The sequence below is a fragment of the Bombus vosnesenskii genome, unplaced genomic scaffold (assembly GCF_011952255.1).
Source record: "Bombus vosnesenskii isolate JDL3184/JDL3185 unplaced genomic scaffold, Bvos_JDL3184-5_v1.1 scf7180000013293, whole genome shotgun sequence".
In the NCBI taxonomy this organism is placed as follows: domain Eukaryota; kingdom Metazoa; phylum Arthropoda; class Insecta; order Hymenoptera; family Apidae; genus Bombus; species Bombus vosnesenskii.
The window spans coordinates 1,018,803-1,034,735 of NW_022882944.1; the positions used below are offsets into that span (position 1 = coordinate 1,018,803).

Genomic DNA, 15,933 nt, shown 5'->3' on the forward strand with positions numbered 1-15,933 from the left:
ACATTATTTACGCAACGATAAATCGAAGAAAACACTCGCTTCACGCGCGACATTCGAGTGTCTTTCCGATTCCATTCGATAGCCACGTTCTATCGCATCTACGTCTCTCACCTTCCTGTGTCTGGTGACAAAAATCTAACCTTACTTTTATTTTGTTTCTCTTTTCTCTTTAAAATCTCTCACACACATTCCCTACTTTGTGTACGTTCGTATTGATTCCTTACCGTGTTTGCTCGCTAACACCAAGAACGGAAGTATCGACACATTACACGCAAAATTTCATTGTCGCGTTAACGTAATTCCGCGTGTTTGTAAGTCATGTTCGAAATTTCTCAAACAGCCTACGAGGGTTATCTCTGTTAACTCTTGTATAATTTTCTTTCAATTTAAGCACTATCGCTGATATAATAAATGATATATTAAACAATTCGTAATGTAACAGTAACAGATCTAATTCTAAGCAACCGACAAGTAACAATTACAAACATCGTTACCTGTCGGAAACATACATAACTTGCGTTCATATATCAAGCAAAGTACCGGCTAAGTGGGTATAATTTTTTAACGCTTAATAAAAAGTCGACGTGTAAAATAAATGAACGATCAGCGCGAATATTCCTCTATCTCCGTGGACGACAAGTGTCGAATAATCCTTTCGTCTAACTAACGGTTAATAACCTATAGCATTTTCTACAGATTTTTCCTAGAAGTAATTTATCATCAGAAAGGATTCTCAACTCAACGAAGGATATCTTGCTCGGTTTAGGTTACCCCCTCCTTGAAACTCCTGCCTTGTCGGAATTACAATTATCAAAGTTAGCCGATGAACTTTTAATTAGAATCCGAATAAAGTCTGAAAGGTCGTGACAAATTGAACGACCGAGCGAGTCGGAATGATCGACGAAAAAGCAGCGACCGAAAAGACTTTGGAAGAAAGGAAAAAAGTGTCGCAGACTGATAAAGCTTGAAAAGTAGAAATTCTTGTTTCCTGAAGGGGGCAAAAGGATCGCGACTACGCTGCGCGATACGACGCGACGGGAAGCGCTCTTAGAAAATCAACAAGCGTCTGGAATACGAGGAAACGAATGGAATACGAAGGTTCGTTGTATCGTCCTTTGCGAAGCCTTTTGTTCTGGCGCAATACCGCCGTGAAAACTATGTAATTTACGCTCCAGCCAACAAACCAATTACGCGCCTCCGTTAGCTGCAAAGTTACACAGACCTTGTGTAATTTTTCAGTCAAAAAGTGATTAAAGAGGTTAGCAGCGTGTTTTCTCGCACGACACACGTTTACTTTTCGATGAGAGGATTCGTCTTGGCGGAATTGTATGTGACTACAGAGGTGCCAAGTCCGAGTAATTGATCGTCTTTCGTTTCTTATTTCGTTCATCTTTTTTTGTTTCTTCCTTTCCTACTAAACAACGTCTTCAGACGGAACGTTTACGCGTACGAGTAGCTTCGAACAAATCCCCGTAATATTCCGTGTTGCGTACAGTTTGTCATCCTTCGTAACGGAGTTTAATGCCACAGTATCTAGCTAGTACTGCTACCGTGAGATCAATATCCCGTAAAGGTAGTTTCCCGGGAGACAGTGTATTTTCATTCTATTGGATCAGCAGTATTTTGGGGTCTGATACAGCTTCCGCTATACGTATGTTAATCTAGGAAAACTGCTGTTACCAAACGAGCAGGCTGTTTTTTTAACCAACTCGTATTTCCGGCTATGGCAAAAAATTGTATATCTGCCTTCAATTGGAGCAACGTTTCGCTAAACGATAATCCCGTATTTATGATTTTCCAAGTTTAATGTCTTCCTATCGCGTCAAGCGTTTCGTCGCTGCTTTCCAGAAATTTTATCTTCCAAGTAGTTTCTGACCCCACTTTCTTGTCGGTTCGTATTCGTCCGATCGAATATATCCAAAGAACAACTCGACTGGTTCGTCTATGGTATAAAGTAGAAGAACACAGATGAAAGACGAATGATAGGAAACGAGCGAAGACGAGACGCCCGGAGGTAGTTGTCCCAGAATCAATCTTCTGCAAGCGAGGGCGCTCTTTCTTAACTGCTAAGGGAGTTCTACTGACACGGAAGCAGAAACTATCGGCTTGGCGACATCGCCGCGGTAATTGCACGCTTCTCGAACAACGAAGTCTTTCGTAACTGGATTTCTTGGCTCTATTCGATGTCGAGTTTTACTGCAGTCCGGTTTTTCCTCCGATGTCTCTGTCTCACCGACGCTTTGTCTGACTTTTCGGTTTTAATCGACGATTATTAATATTATCATGTTACTTTATTATATTAGTATCATTAAGATTGGTAAAATACGTGTACGCTTTGAACTATCTGTATATTGAAGGTTTTTTGGAAATTCTAATTTTTCAATAAGAATATATTGAACCGTAAAATCTAACTGAAGTACATACGTATGTGTTACTTTTTGGTATTCATCACAGACAATAATTTACTGTCATATGACACGCTTTCGATACGGCACAGTATGGACTTTCGTGTTGTAGATATATAGATTACCTGAATTAAGATTTTAACTAAAAGCTAGATTTTTAGATCATGCGAATCAGTATAAACCATTTTTTTGAGTTTTTCAATATTTATTTAGTCACATTCATACATATGATATAAGATGAAGTCGTAGCATAATGAAAAATGAAATAAATTGCTTTATCATAAAACGTAATACCACAGCATTCGGTTATTCATGGGACAATTACCAACGAAATATTACAGTCTAATAAACAAACTTGATTTTTGTATATGTATATATTAAAGATAGTAATTTATACCATCTACAGTGGTTTAAATACGGAGAAATAAAATAATTAACAAGTGTTCCTACCCTACTTCGACGTGTATTGAAAGATTAATGTTCAATGGCAACATTTTTCAAATTATTATGTGTCTACATATATTAATCAAAATATTAGTCAATAATAAGATCAACGAGTACCAAATAATACTAAATGATTCTTTCCTAGGTCAACATCGTGTTTTAATTATTATCGTTTTTCGATGTATTTCCAAATATTATATAACATTTACATTGGTTTATCTATGAATATAAAATTTATCGAAGGTGGCAATGTGTTCGAATCTAATATATAGTTTGTTTTAAAAATCAAATAAAATTATGTATCAATACTTAACGTTAAATTACTTACTGTACATTATACAGGGTTACATATTTATTTCAAATAAAATATAACTTAATAATTAGAGTAAATGGAAACGATATAGTGAAATTTTAAAATCGATCAGTCAAAGGTTAGAGTAGACAGCTTTCGATAAAAGCGTTAGGTAGTCGTCAACTGATCCGGATAGGATGGACCATGGCAGGGCACGCTGCTCGGATAGAAGCATCGGTCCCACAATCCAAAATGCCAACAATACAATTGCAGGAGTCGTACGTAAAGCTAAAGCACTGGGCCTTATCATCGCCTAAGGCAAAACAAAACCAGTCTTTCCCACAAAATAAGAAAGATTACGGACCCGTTTGCCACCGTCAAAGCCTTCCTCGTGCAGGAGAAAAGGTATATGAAATACTTGAGTACAATCATGAGCAAGAATCCCACTTTCGTCGTGCAAATTGATAAGAGCAATAGAGCTTATGAACAAATTAAGCCGACTCATACCGAATATAGAGAGACTAAGATAGCCGTGCAGGCGATTCCTGGCCGCCATAGTACGATTCATCCTACGCATATGGCGTGTCGGTGTAAGCCTGGACGGTCAAGAGACAAACACACGCGACACACGTGTACAAAGTCCACGCATTGTACGCGTTCCGAATCTCCGGAGCATATATCATTGTCCCGAATAAAGTGTGATAGCCGAACTTTCCCCTTTGACTTTCTAATTACCCAGAGACAAGAGGAGAGAGTTGCAGCAAAGGACTACAAGCAAACACTCACCTTCCCACAAAGAGAGGGGCAAAAATCAAGAAAAGATGTAAAGCGAATGCCATTCGGAAATAACAAGAAAGATGGTCCGGGAATGCGGGAACGTGTCACTGAACCAAGTTCCTGAAAGTTGTAAGCATTAACCACTGACTGATTTTACGATCTCGCTATATCGCTCGCACCTTTTATATATATCCTAATTCATCCACTTTGTATCAGAGTTTAGTTTAATACGGACAACATGCAATTTTCAATAGAGAAATTCTGAAAAATGTATAACTTATTTAATAATGATGGTATTTTTAGCTCATAATCAAATTATAATACTTGGTTACATTTGTATGAAATGTCATATTGTTGAATTACTAATAACAGGATAGTAATTTGAAATGATTAAATGAAACTGTACCTTATTTATTACCTAAGATAATCTAATAATTCATACAGTCTTCATATGATCTTCAGTTATCATCACCATCGTCATCGTCATCCGATATATACTTTTTAGTGACCCTTTTCCTCCGGCCACCTCTACCTTCGCCCTTCCTTCCTTTCAACTTGATTCTCATTCTAACAGTGGAATCTGCGTCCGATCCTTCTTCGCCTTCACCTTAAAAATTTCATGCATATAGAATCGTTTTACTATGATTTTTAACATGTTTTATTAAATCACAATAATAAGGGAAGCACCTTTGTCATCCATGTCGGAATTATTGCCTTCCTCTTCGATACGTTGACGCGCATTCGTAAATACAGATTGTAAAACAATGGAATCTTCGTGTATGAGAGAAGCTTCTTCATTATAAATTTGTGCATTTTTACACAGCTGCATAAAGTCTTTCTCAAGATCGTCAAAATCGGCATACTGTAACAATAAGTATACAAAAAATTAATTCGCCAATTAAAAAATAAATAACTGCAATGATCGTAAAATAAAGGAACAAGTAAAAGCTCTATAATTGCTCGCAAAGATCGTAACTTTAATTTTAACTGCTCATGTTTTATCCCCACCAGTAATATAATATGCCAACGGCTTTCCTTTCAAGATCCGTATCGTCTTCATATTGGTGAAGCGACACTAATGCAACGACGAAATTTCTTTATTTTCAATTTTTTGTTAGTACACATTTCATTAATGCGTTACAAAGATTTTTTTGACTAAATGAGATAAAACACGATAATATTACTATAAAATTTGGTTATGACAATTTGGCTTACTGGTCTTTCTTCTCCTTTTGCTGTCCTTCTCTACGTGCATCATTGTCGGCAACATATGTATAAAGAATTTGAAGAGTTGTGTCCACGTTTCGTTAACTACTCCCCAGCGGTTCCCACTCTCGAGCTCTTATAGAGTCTTTACTATATACAACAAAAATATTTTATATTTACCTTTCCTTCTTCAATCTTTTGAAGTAATTTATTGATAGTTAATGGTTTTTTAATAATTTCATAATAATCCGGCAATTCTCTTCTGGATGGTAATTTCATAAATGGTTCGCTAAGGAGCCTGCCATCTGTACTATCAGTGTAATTAACAACTACCATAAGCAACTTTTTCATAGCTCGTTTCATTTTCGGGTCAATTGAAGATCCTGTTCCTCTTCGCTTCTTTGGCATAGGCTCGTCGTCCTCCTCGCCTTTCTTCTTCCGTTTTCGTGTCTTCTTCTTCTTCTTATCGTCTTCCTCTTCCTCTTCGTACTCAGCTCCATCGTCATCGATTGCTTTCAGCCATTCTTTTTCAGTCAAACTGTCAGTATAATCGACTTCCTTCCGTTGCCTTGAACCTCGTCCAAGGAATCTATCCTCATCTTCTTCATACGTCCACCTTTCAACCTCATCATCATCTTTTACTAACCAATCGGGCAACTCAGCTTCCTCCAATAGTCGGGACTTTCTGTTTGGACCCAGCTTCGCTTCTTCCCTTCTTCGTTCTAAATCTAACTTTTGAAATATTTCAAATTCACCTTCCGTTCGTGCAATCATTTGATTAACCGTTTCATCGTCTGGTACTTCATTTTCTTCTTCATCTTCAGCATCATCTTGATGCAAAATGCTTTGTAAGAATTGTTGCCGTTCAGAACCAGTCGACTTTTGATCGAACATTCCTGCTTGTATAACCTTTTCATCCATGTTCAATTTGTATCTAGCTGCAGCCAATATTCTTTCTTCAACCGAATTAACCGTCATTAATCTGAGTACGCGTACTTCATTCTTTTGTCCAATTCTATGTGCTCTATCTTGTGCTTGCAAGTCCTGATGCGGATTCCAATCAGAATCGAAAATAATAACGGTATCCGCAGCTTGCAAATTTAATCCAAGACCACCAGCACGTGTCGATAGCAAAAATAAGAAATATTCGGAACCAGGATCGTTGAATTTCTTGAGTAAGTCTCCTCTATCTTCAGCTTTCGTAGTGCCATCTAATCGCAAATACATAAATCCTCTCCAACTTAAGTAATCTTCCATAATTGTCATTAACTGTGTCATTTGACAAAATAATAGTACTCTGTGATTTGTCGCTTTCAATTTCGGAAGAATACGATCCAGCAATTCAAATTTTCCAGAGGCACGGTACAGGTCGGGACCAGTAATCACACCAGATCCTTGCGTACCTACATGCTCGCAGTATTTTTCTTCAATAGCTTGGAACATGAATGGATGATTGCATAATTTTCTCAATTGCACAATGGTGTTCATTAGAGCTTTGGCGCCTCCTTTGCCCTGTTTTCCCTTTTCCGAGCCATCAGTTAGCAATACACCCTTACTCTGCATGTGTTTATAAAGAACCTTTTGCAGTCCAGACATATCGCATTTGATTATGTATTCAACTTTATCAGGTAACTGTGATTCAACTTCTTTCTTTAAACGCCTCAGTAAGAAAGGACGTAATACTTTATGTAATCGGCGAATAATAAGAATAGTTTCTTCTTCATTTAATTCTACCTTTTCACCAGTGGTTGCGAATGGAGCATTGAACCATTGTTCGAAAGTACTACAAGATTTAAAGATTGAAGGAAGTAAAAAATTTAATAACGCCCACAATTCAGGCAATTTATTTTGCAATGGTGTTCCTGTCAGTAGAAGCCGATGAGGAGCCAGATAATGTGTATTTAATACTTGAGTTAGTTTACAGTGATGATTCTTCATTCTATGTCCTTCGTCGATAATCATATATTTCCACTGCAATTTTGCTAAAACGCCCTTATCTTTAATAACATATTCATAAGTAGTAAGCAAAACATTAAATTTAGTGGCTCTCATTTGAGATTGAATGGCTCTTCTGCCAGCTGGTGAACCTTTATACGACACAACTACAACACTAGGAGCCCATTTCTCAAATTCCAATACCCAATTCGACAAAGTTCTAAAAAGAAGTGTTAAAAGTTACATTTAAGTATTGCAGACGTAATTTTAATTTTTTACATTTTTATTATTTTAGAAAATTTCATAGAAGTAATACTTACGATAAAGGGACAATTATAAGAAATGGCCCGTTTACTTTTTTTTTCTCCATAAGATAAGTCACCAAAGCTATTGTTTGAATAGTTTTGCCAAGACCCATTTCATCCGCAAGTATACCATTGAGGTTATTGTTAAATAATGACACCAGCCATTCCAAACCCTAAAATTAACAGAAGTTTTACAATGCATATTGTAAGAACAATTTTTAATGCAAGACATGTTAATGTCAAACCTTGATTTGATATTCTTTCAATTTTCCATTGACCATGATAGATGCCTGTTCTGTTACTACCTCGTGCACAGTGTGTGCAATACTGTAATACGTTTGTTCTTCCGTTTTGTATTCGTCATCCTCTACTTTGGCTTTATGTATAGTCTTTTTAACCTTCTCTTCTTCTGAATCGCCAGTAGATTTTTCTTTATTTTCCCCTTTTTCTTCACCTTCATTTTCTTCTTCCTCTTCATCTTCATCATCTTCACTTTCGGATTCAATTGGTTCCCATCCTGGATGAGATTCTAAGAATTGTGAAAGTTGACTCATTAGCGGTGCTTCTTCGCCAGTTAATGTGCGACCAGTAGCTGTTTCAATCACACCAACACGAGTATCTTCATTAGCATTTCCATCTTCGCCTCCTTCGCCATCTTGCAACTTCTTCTTTTTCTATTTCAGTGATAGTACAAAATACATTGAATTAAGTACTCATGGGTGTAGAAAGTGATAAAGATATTTATACCTTTTTACGCTTTTGTTCTTCCACTTGCTTCCTTTTTTGTTCTATCTTGTGTTGTTTTACCATTTCAGTAAGATTACTGATATATTCATCTGTTTGTGACAACAGAAACGCTAACCGTTTATCCTTCTTTTGGTCAATCAGTTTTCTGTAACCTTCTTCGTCTTCCGCCATAAGACGTCTCATACGTTCTTTCTCAATACGCTCCTGTTCTTTCTTCTGTTCTCTTTCAGCATTTGCATGATAATTTAAAACAGCTTTGTTGAGTCTTGCCAATTTGGCCACATTATTTCGATGAAATTCTTTGAAATCTTTACCATGTTGAAGTACAGAACTAAGAAACTCCTTTTAAAATAGAAATGAAAATTACATACTATTTCTCCATTTAATAATAATTTTAGCAAAAAGTTAGAAATCTAATTACTTGATGTTTTTGCCTTCGTTTACGTTCAGCTTCCAATTTTTGTTGCTTTTCGAGTTTCTCTGTAGCTCTGGCTTCCCTAAGTCCTTGTCTTTTCGTACGCTTGTAGGCTTTTACATTTACTGCAGTTTCTAAGGTAGTATCTTTTCGAGTACATGCTAAAATCTGTAAATGATAATGGCTATAACTAAAAAGAAGTTATAGTAACGGAATAATACTATCTATTTATTTATTTCTTTTTTTTACATTCTAATATTCTATTCTGTTATATTATTTTATTTATTAATTACTCCTTTAACAGAGTGATATTATTAATATTTGTTACGATTACCTCTGATCGTAGTTGTCTTTGGAAATTCAGTACCCTAAGCATCCGTAACTCAATCTGTGCCTGGATACGGAGATCTTCTGGCATGTTAGTTGGTAAATTGCTCAATTGTTCCATTCGTAACGCTATGCGTGCTGCAACTCTATTATTAAAGAAATCATGAACTAAAGTCACTAAAGCTTCAGCAAATCCATACAGTATGTCTTTTTTAAATATTATTTAACATACGTAACCATAAAACGTTTTAATTGAAGAAATGCATGTGTCGCTTTCCTCGATGTATGAGAGTGAAGTTTGTTTTCACATTGGACCCTACCATGCCAGTATTAGTATATTTTAGATAAATATTTTAATTAATTCAATAACTACCTGTTTTCACGTTCCTGCAAAATCAGTAGCGGATCTAAACCAGCTGGTTTTGCCACACTTGTCACTCTGTTAGTTTTAGCACCTGGTTGAGGAGGTTGTTGTTGTTGTGGTGTTTGGCAACCTGGTCTTGGAGGAACCGCAGGACCAATTACATTTGGTCCAGAGATTTGTGGACCTGTAGTAGTAGGAGGTCCTTGAGATGGATCTATAGGAGTACGTTGTCCCATACCTGGAGGAGGAGGTGCTCCACCTATTTACATCAATCTTAAATCAAACCCCCAGTTTGGATCATCCTACTCTACTTTTGTATTTTTATAATATTAGTAAAATTAGAAATACATCTAATTACAAGCAAAAATTATATATATCAGTCATTAATAAATCAAATTGTTAAATAATGATTATTATTCAACTATAAATAGAAATTGTTAAATAATGATTATTATTCAACTATGAATAGAAATTTATTATTGAGTTCATGAAAACAATATATTGCTAGATATAATTTTTAATACATAAAATAGAAAGGATTAAATGTTTTACTAAATGAGTAGAAAGAACAATGTTAAATACATTCTTTCTCTCTATAAATAATAATTTAAATAGAAGTAATACGTATTTAATTAAGGTGGAAGCTATAACAAATAAAAATTCGCATATACAGAACATTCTGAAAATAAGCTTGCAAATTCTTGTAGAATCTTGATAAATCATTCTAAACTAAAATATCATGTATTATCTTTATTTATTTCTATTTGTAAAAAATATATAACAAAAGTAAGATACACAATATTTTAAATTCCGTTGTAGGTTTCCGATTGTAGGAAAATTCTCTCAAATATAATTTATTTGAGGAACTCTATTTATGAGACTTTCAACTTTGCTTGAGGAATTTGAGCAAATAGCTCATATTATTTGAGTTTAACAATGTCACTAAGCAATTACCTAAAGGGCAAATAAACAGTTTTGGAATTGTGGAAAACTATGCTATGAAATTCTACTAATTAAAATTAGTTTCATTTACAAAAAGTGATACTGACATGTATTTTACTTATGCGCTTATTTTAAAAAATCTTACATGTAAAAATAATATAATTTTTCTCTGTTTGCAATTACTAAACGAATAGTACTTGGTATCTACTCAATATGTGACATTTCTGACAAAAAATAGTCTACTAAATACTATACATGTAAAAATTTATTGGTTGTTTCTTAGTATACTCTCTATATATAACACAGTGTATATTTTTAAAACAATACAAAAGATAGAGTAGTCACCTAAAACACAAAACTAATAGCACCTATGTTTAATTTACCTTGAACTGCAAGTGCAAGTTGTTGCGATAACGGTTGATTTCTTGCTAATAATCGATATGCCATTATCTGTACACTGCAAACAATTATATATAAAACATTAATATCTTCAGATAATTGATGCATTTAATTACATATATAATTAACAAATATATTCTATATAGTATACCGCAATTGTTGTAATTGTTGTGAACTAAAAGCTTGTTTCTCTCCAATGTTGCCTTGACGAGCCCTTAAAGCTAGTAGCTGAGAATAACGTGGATCCTCTTGAAGTCCCTTTTCTTCCATTGAATCAATAGCTTTCTGTAAAGCATTCAAATTTTCTTGTCCAGCACCAGGTGGACCACCAGGTCCAGTTTGACTCATTTGATTCACAGGTGCACCAGGCCCGATTGGCGCTGAACCTCCAGGAACAATTTGTTGGCCCTGTGAACCAGGGCCAATTTGGCCAGAAGATGACTGCCCACTTGGTCCCATTTGATTGCTAGCACCACTGTGGCTTAGCTGATTGTTTGGTCCATTTGGTCCTATTTGATTACCAGGGCCACCAGGTCCCATTTGATTTGCAGGACCGCCTGGTGGTATTTGTACTCCTGAACCACCTGGAACCATTTGCCCTCCAGGACCATTGGGTCCCATTTGACCACCTGGGCCTATCTGTCCACTTGGACCATTTCCAGGACCCATTTGACTATTTGAGTTATTTCCTGGGCCCATTTGACCTCCAGACAAATTTCCTGGTCCCATTTGACTATTGGGTCCACTTCCTGGACCCATTTGTCCGCTAGGTCCGCTTCCTGGTGTCATCGGGTTTCCAGGAGCATTTCCAGGTCCTATTTGATTTCCACTACCACTTCCTGGTCCTATTTGCCCTCCAGGATTGCTTCCTGGCCCTATTTGACCTCCAGGTCCACTACTTGATACCATTTGTCCACCAGGACCACTTCCAGGGCCCATAGAACCTCCAGGTCCATTGCTTGGTGGCATCTGTCCTCCAGGTCCACTTCCTGGCCCCATTTGTCCAAGACTACTTCCTAATTGTCCCCCAGGTCCACTACCCGGACCCATTTGATTACCTGGCCCTCCTGGACCCAACTGACTTCCAGGCCCTCCCATTCCCAGTTGTGATGAGGCAGATCCGATACCCATCTGTCCAGGAGCATTTGGACCCATTGGTGAGGGTCCGTTATGTCCCATTTGGCCAGGTGCATTTGGCCCAATTTGTCCACCTTGTCCAACAGGCCCCATGGGACTAGGTCCCATAGGGGTTTGACTACTAGGTACCATTTGATTTGGACCTCCAGGACCCATTTGATTTGGTCCTCCTGGCCCCAAGTTATGTGTAGTAGAACCACCTGGAGGCATTTGACCTGGCCCTCCAGGGCCTAAATGATTTCCTGGTCCGCTAGCACTCATATGTCCAGATCCTGGTGGACCACTTGCATTTATATGACTTGGTATGGATGGTCCGCTATTTAAATGACTTCCAGGCGGACCACTAGCATTCATATGAGTTGAACCTGGTGGACCGTTTGTATTAATATGTCCTGGTCCAGGAGGTCCATTAGTGCTCATATGTCCTGGTCCAGGCGGACCACCTGAACTCATATGACCTGGTCCTGGTGGCCCAGTCGCATTCATATGGCCTGTTCCAGGGGGTCCAGTTGCATTCATATGGCCTGGTCCTGGTGGCCCACTTGAGTTGATATGTCCTGGTCCTGGTGGTCCAGCTGCATTCATGTGGCTTGATCCTGGTGGGCCACTCATATGTCCTGGTCCTCCAGGTACCATTTGCGAATTTGAAGGTCCTCCAGAACCCATTTGTGGCACAGGTCCATTTCCAGGACCCATTTGAGGAGGAGCCTGACTCATATGTGGACCTCCTGGTGGCCCTCCAGCAGCTTGGCCCAAATGGCTTGCTCCAATCGGTCCTGAACCTCCTGGACCCATTTGACCAGGACCTCCTGGGCCCATTTGACCAGGGCCTCCTGGGCCCATTTGACCAGGGCCTCCTGGGCCCATTTGACCAGGGCCTCCTGGGCCCATTTGACCAGGGCCTCCTGGGCCCATTTGACCAGGGCCTCCTGGACCCATTGGACCAGGACCTCCTGGGCCCATTTGACCAGGGCCTCCTGGTCCCATTTGACCAGGACCTCCTGGGCCTATTTGACCAGGGCCTCCTGGGCCCATTGGACCAGGGCCTCCTGGTCCCATCTGACCAGGGCCACCAGCACTCATTTGTCCTGGTCCATTTGCATTCATTTGGTTTGGACCAGATTGCATAATGTGAGATGTTCCTTGAGATCCACTTGGTCCCATTTGGCCTGGTACCATAGGTCCACTGGGAGCCTGCTGAGAATTAGAATTTTGACTAACTGGCATGCCAGGTCCACTCTGATTCTGTAACATCAGAAGTGGTACACTTGTTTCGTTTATCATGCAATTAATATTGTTGTTAAAAAATATGATTCCTCATGCAGAAAAAATGTGATACATGATAATGAAATATGGGAAATCAAATTAATTAATTTCACTTTTTATAAATTTCTCAAAGAATAAATAGCTTATTTCTGTAAGTTTATTCTCGCGGAGATGGAATAAATAATTATAAATTCTAACAAGGGATGCTTCAAGCATTGTTATAGTAATACTTCCATATGTGAAATAAATAATGTATGTAAATTTGTAATACATAGTTGTTTTAGCGAATATAGTATTTCTCCCATTTTTTTCTAAAAATTGCTGATCAAATATTTAATCTTTTTAAAAGTGCTGGCTTATAAACTGTTGATAAACATTTGAAATTAACCTTTCTAAGCCACAAGAAAATAAATTAAATATGAAACCTACAGACTTAGAGCAGGAAAAAGATATATTTTGATTAGATGAGTAAAATTAATGTCTTTTTTAATATGAAAAGCTGTTTGTGTGACTAATTTTCATGAGTTTACATAATATATATATTCACAAAAAGCTTTGTAAATATAAACTATCAATAAAAAAATAAAATCAATAAAAAAATAAGAAGTCTAAATAGACAGTAAATTTAATTGCAATTAATAATTGTAAGCTAGTAAATTTTATAGAGTTGCAAAGGACACTATTTCTTGTAGTGAATATTACTTTAGCAGTAGGCAATCTGAGATGTGTTTTTTAAGCAGATCATATGATAAATTAGACATGATTTGTAATATAATTTGTACTATGATACTTTTACTTTAAAAAAAAGAAAGGGAGAGAAAATATTTATAGTACATATGATTTTTTTGTTAAATGTCGATAGTATGCATTCATTTTCCTATGAATATTTGCAATGCCAGAAATCTTTAAATTTGATCCTTAATCTATAATATTTCTAGTAAAATTTTAAAAACAATTTGTTTCGCAAATATATGAATTTTTTCCCATTGTTTTGAAAAAATATGTCCTTTTATTGCTTATTCTAGTATAAAAGAATCCTTTATAATTTTGTCTAGCAATAATAAAACATGTTGTAATCATCTATAAAAAGTAAAGATAATATTTCTTAAATTTTGTTTTTACCTGTGGACCCATAGCGGATTGCATTTGTTGTGGGTGTGATGGATAATTTTGCTGTTGCGATGGAGGTTGTTGATTCGGTTGAGACATAGGTGGACCTCCAGGTGGCATTGGCGGACCAGTTTGATATGCTTGTGTTGGACTATGAGGATGATGCTGTGGTGGTCCCATGGGACTACCTTGTGGGTTAGAAGGTGATGGTGCCTGCTGAGGAGGACCCATAGGACTTGGAGTTTGCGGTGGAGGCATAGGAGACGATTGTGGTGAAGGACTTGCCATACTGATGTCCTTAAACTTTTAAATATGTGAAGTTCACCACCTAAAATATATGAAAAGATACACAATATTATTAATAATATATATTTACACTAGCTTTGTAGAACATTAATAATATGTATATTCTCATACTGATACTATAATTAATACAAATATTCAAATTGTTTTTTATAGAAAAATCTGGTAATTCATTTCCTTCTGTAATCAAGCTTAAAGACTCTATGCTATTATAAACTGACTATTATATATAAAAAGAGTCATATCAGTACATACCATTATAACATTCGTTTTACTATAATAGAAACAACTTTCATTTTAGTCAGAAGTTAACATCATTACAATGAAAAAGTTGATCAAATTTTATATCGATTTCAGTATAAACGATCATCAACATTCGTTACCGGCCATTTTCTTAGTGTTTCTACTCGCAACACATTAAGCACGTCAGAAATCATGGCTGTCTGTTCAAAGCTATTTCCTACACCTATGTATGTTTCTTTAAATTAAAAACTAATATAAATTCATATTTGTTATGATTACTGAATATATTTGTATATTTGATAAAAGTTGAATCATTTCTCTTCTTTTAATAAATTTAATATAACTTGTGAAACCTAAGAATTTTTATTAAAATTACAACACTATCTTGCTAACTGGTTGGAATTCTACCTTACTAACTGGTCGTGGTTATCCCCACTATTTCTTGGAAGTGCCTCCATGGAGCAGAGCTTCTGCATTATACGTACTCTATATATTTTTTCATTTAGCGTATTTGGAGTCCTAACATTTAATTGTTTTTGTATTAGTTTTGCATATAGGCTCTCAATTTTAAAATCTCACTATTTCAGGTTGGAGATCACAGCCATATAAACAAAGAGGAAATGAGAACATTCACGCCCGTAATTCTAGTTATTTCACAGTACAGGTGCTGCACCATGCGGCCAAGTGCTGAAGTTAACTAAAGTTAGCATATACAAGAACCTATAAAATTAGGGATCTGCCCTGTTAGATTACAATTTAGCATTTACAAGAACCTATAAAATTAGGGATCTGTCCTGTTAGATTGCAATTTAGCATATACAAGAACCTATAAAATTAGGAATCTGCCTTGTTAGTTTGCAATTTAGCATATACAAGAACTTATTTATTTAAGCTTAAAGTTAGAGATTAACTCTGTTTGATTGTACGCTAGCATAGACAAGAACCCATTGAGTTCCACGCTATAAGACCTATTTAATTGTACGGTTCTACGAAAAAATTCATATCTACTTTTCTATCTGAGATAAACAATTATTAGAATAACAAAATCGTGCAATAATGAAACTAATTGTAAGTTATCTAACAAAGAGAAATTAATTGTTTACTATACTTTTTTTTTGAAGAAAAAGAGAACATTTTTATTAATGTCCTACGCCAATATTCTTCGCGGCTTATTGTGTACGAAATTTTATACACCGATTCTGAATTTTTTCTTACGTTCATCTTACATTCTAGATTCATATTTTTATCTCTTTATCCGTTTATATCTTTACGTCTTATGTCTTTATATATTTATGTTTTTATATACTCATATTTTT

The 15,933-nt window shown here is 36.3% G+C and overlaps 1 protein-coding gene across 9 annotated transcripts; it reads right to left on the bottom strand.

The window, feature by feature from the left end:
* Positions 1 to 2,598: 2,598 nt before the first annotated feature.
* On the bottom strand, positions 2,599 to 15,291 carry LOC117232675 (ATP-dependent helicase brm-like). Of its 9 annotated transcripts, none has more exons than XM_033492206.1 (16): positions 15,026 to 15,291; positions 14,084 to 14,399; positions 12,718 to 12,940; positions 10,710 to 12,621; positions 10,543 to 10,616; positions 9,227 to 9,476; positions 9,086 to 9,169; positions 8,861 to 8,999; positions 8,533 to 8,694; positions 8,112 to 8,453; positions 7,610 to 8,038; positions 7,380 to 7,537; positions 5,305 to 7,279; positions 4,606 to 4,780; positions 4,325 to 4,525; positions 2,599 to 4,179 (listed from the first exon to the last, which is right to left on the bottom strand). In XM_033492206.1, exons 2-15 carry the CDS (start codon positions 14,357 to 14,359, stop codon positions 4,377 to 4,379), a joined length of 6,348 nt encoding a protein of 2,115 aa, XP_033348097.1. In that variant the 5' UTR covers positions 14,360 to 14,399; positions 15,026 to 15,291; the 3' UTR covers positions 2,599 to 4,179; positions 4,325 to 4,376. The 9 variants fall into 9 exon arrangements, with proteins under 9 accessions (XP_033348097.1, XP_033348092.1, XP_033348091.1 ...); XM_033492201.1 differs by having other exon boundaries at positions 2,599 to 4,038; positions 4,098 to 4,179; positions 10,710 to 12,940; XM_033492200.1 differs by having other exon boundaries at positions 10,710 to 12,940; positions 15,103 to 15,291.
* Between the last annotated feature and the right edge of the window lie 642 nt (positions 15,292 to 15,933).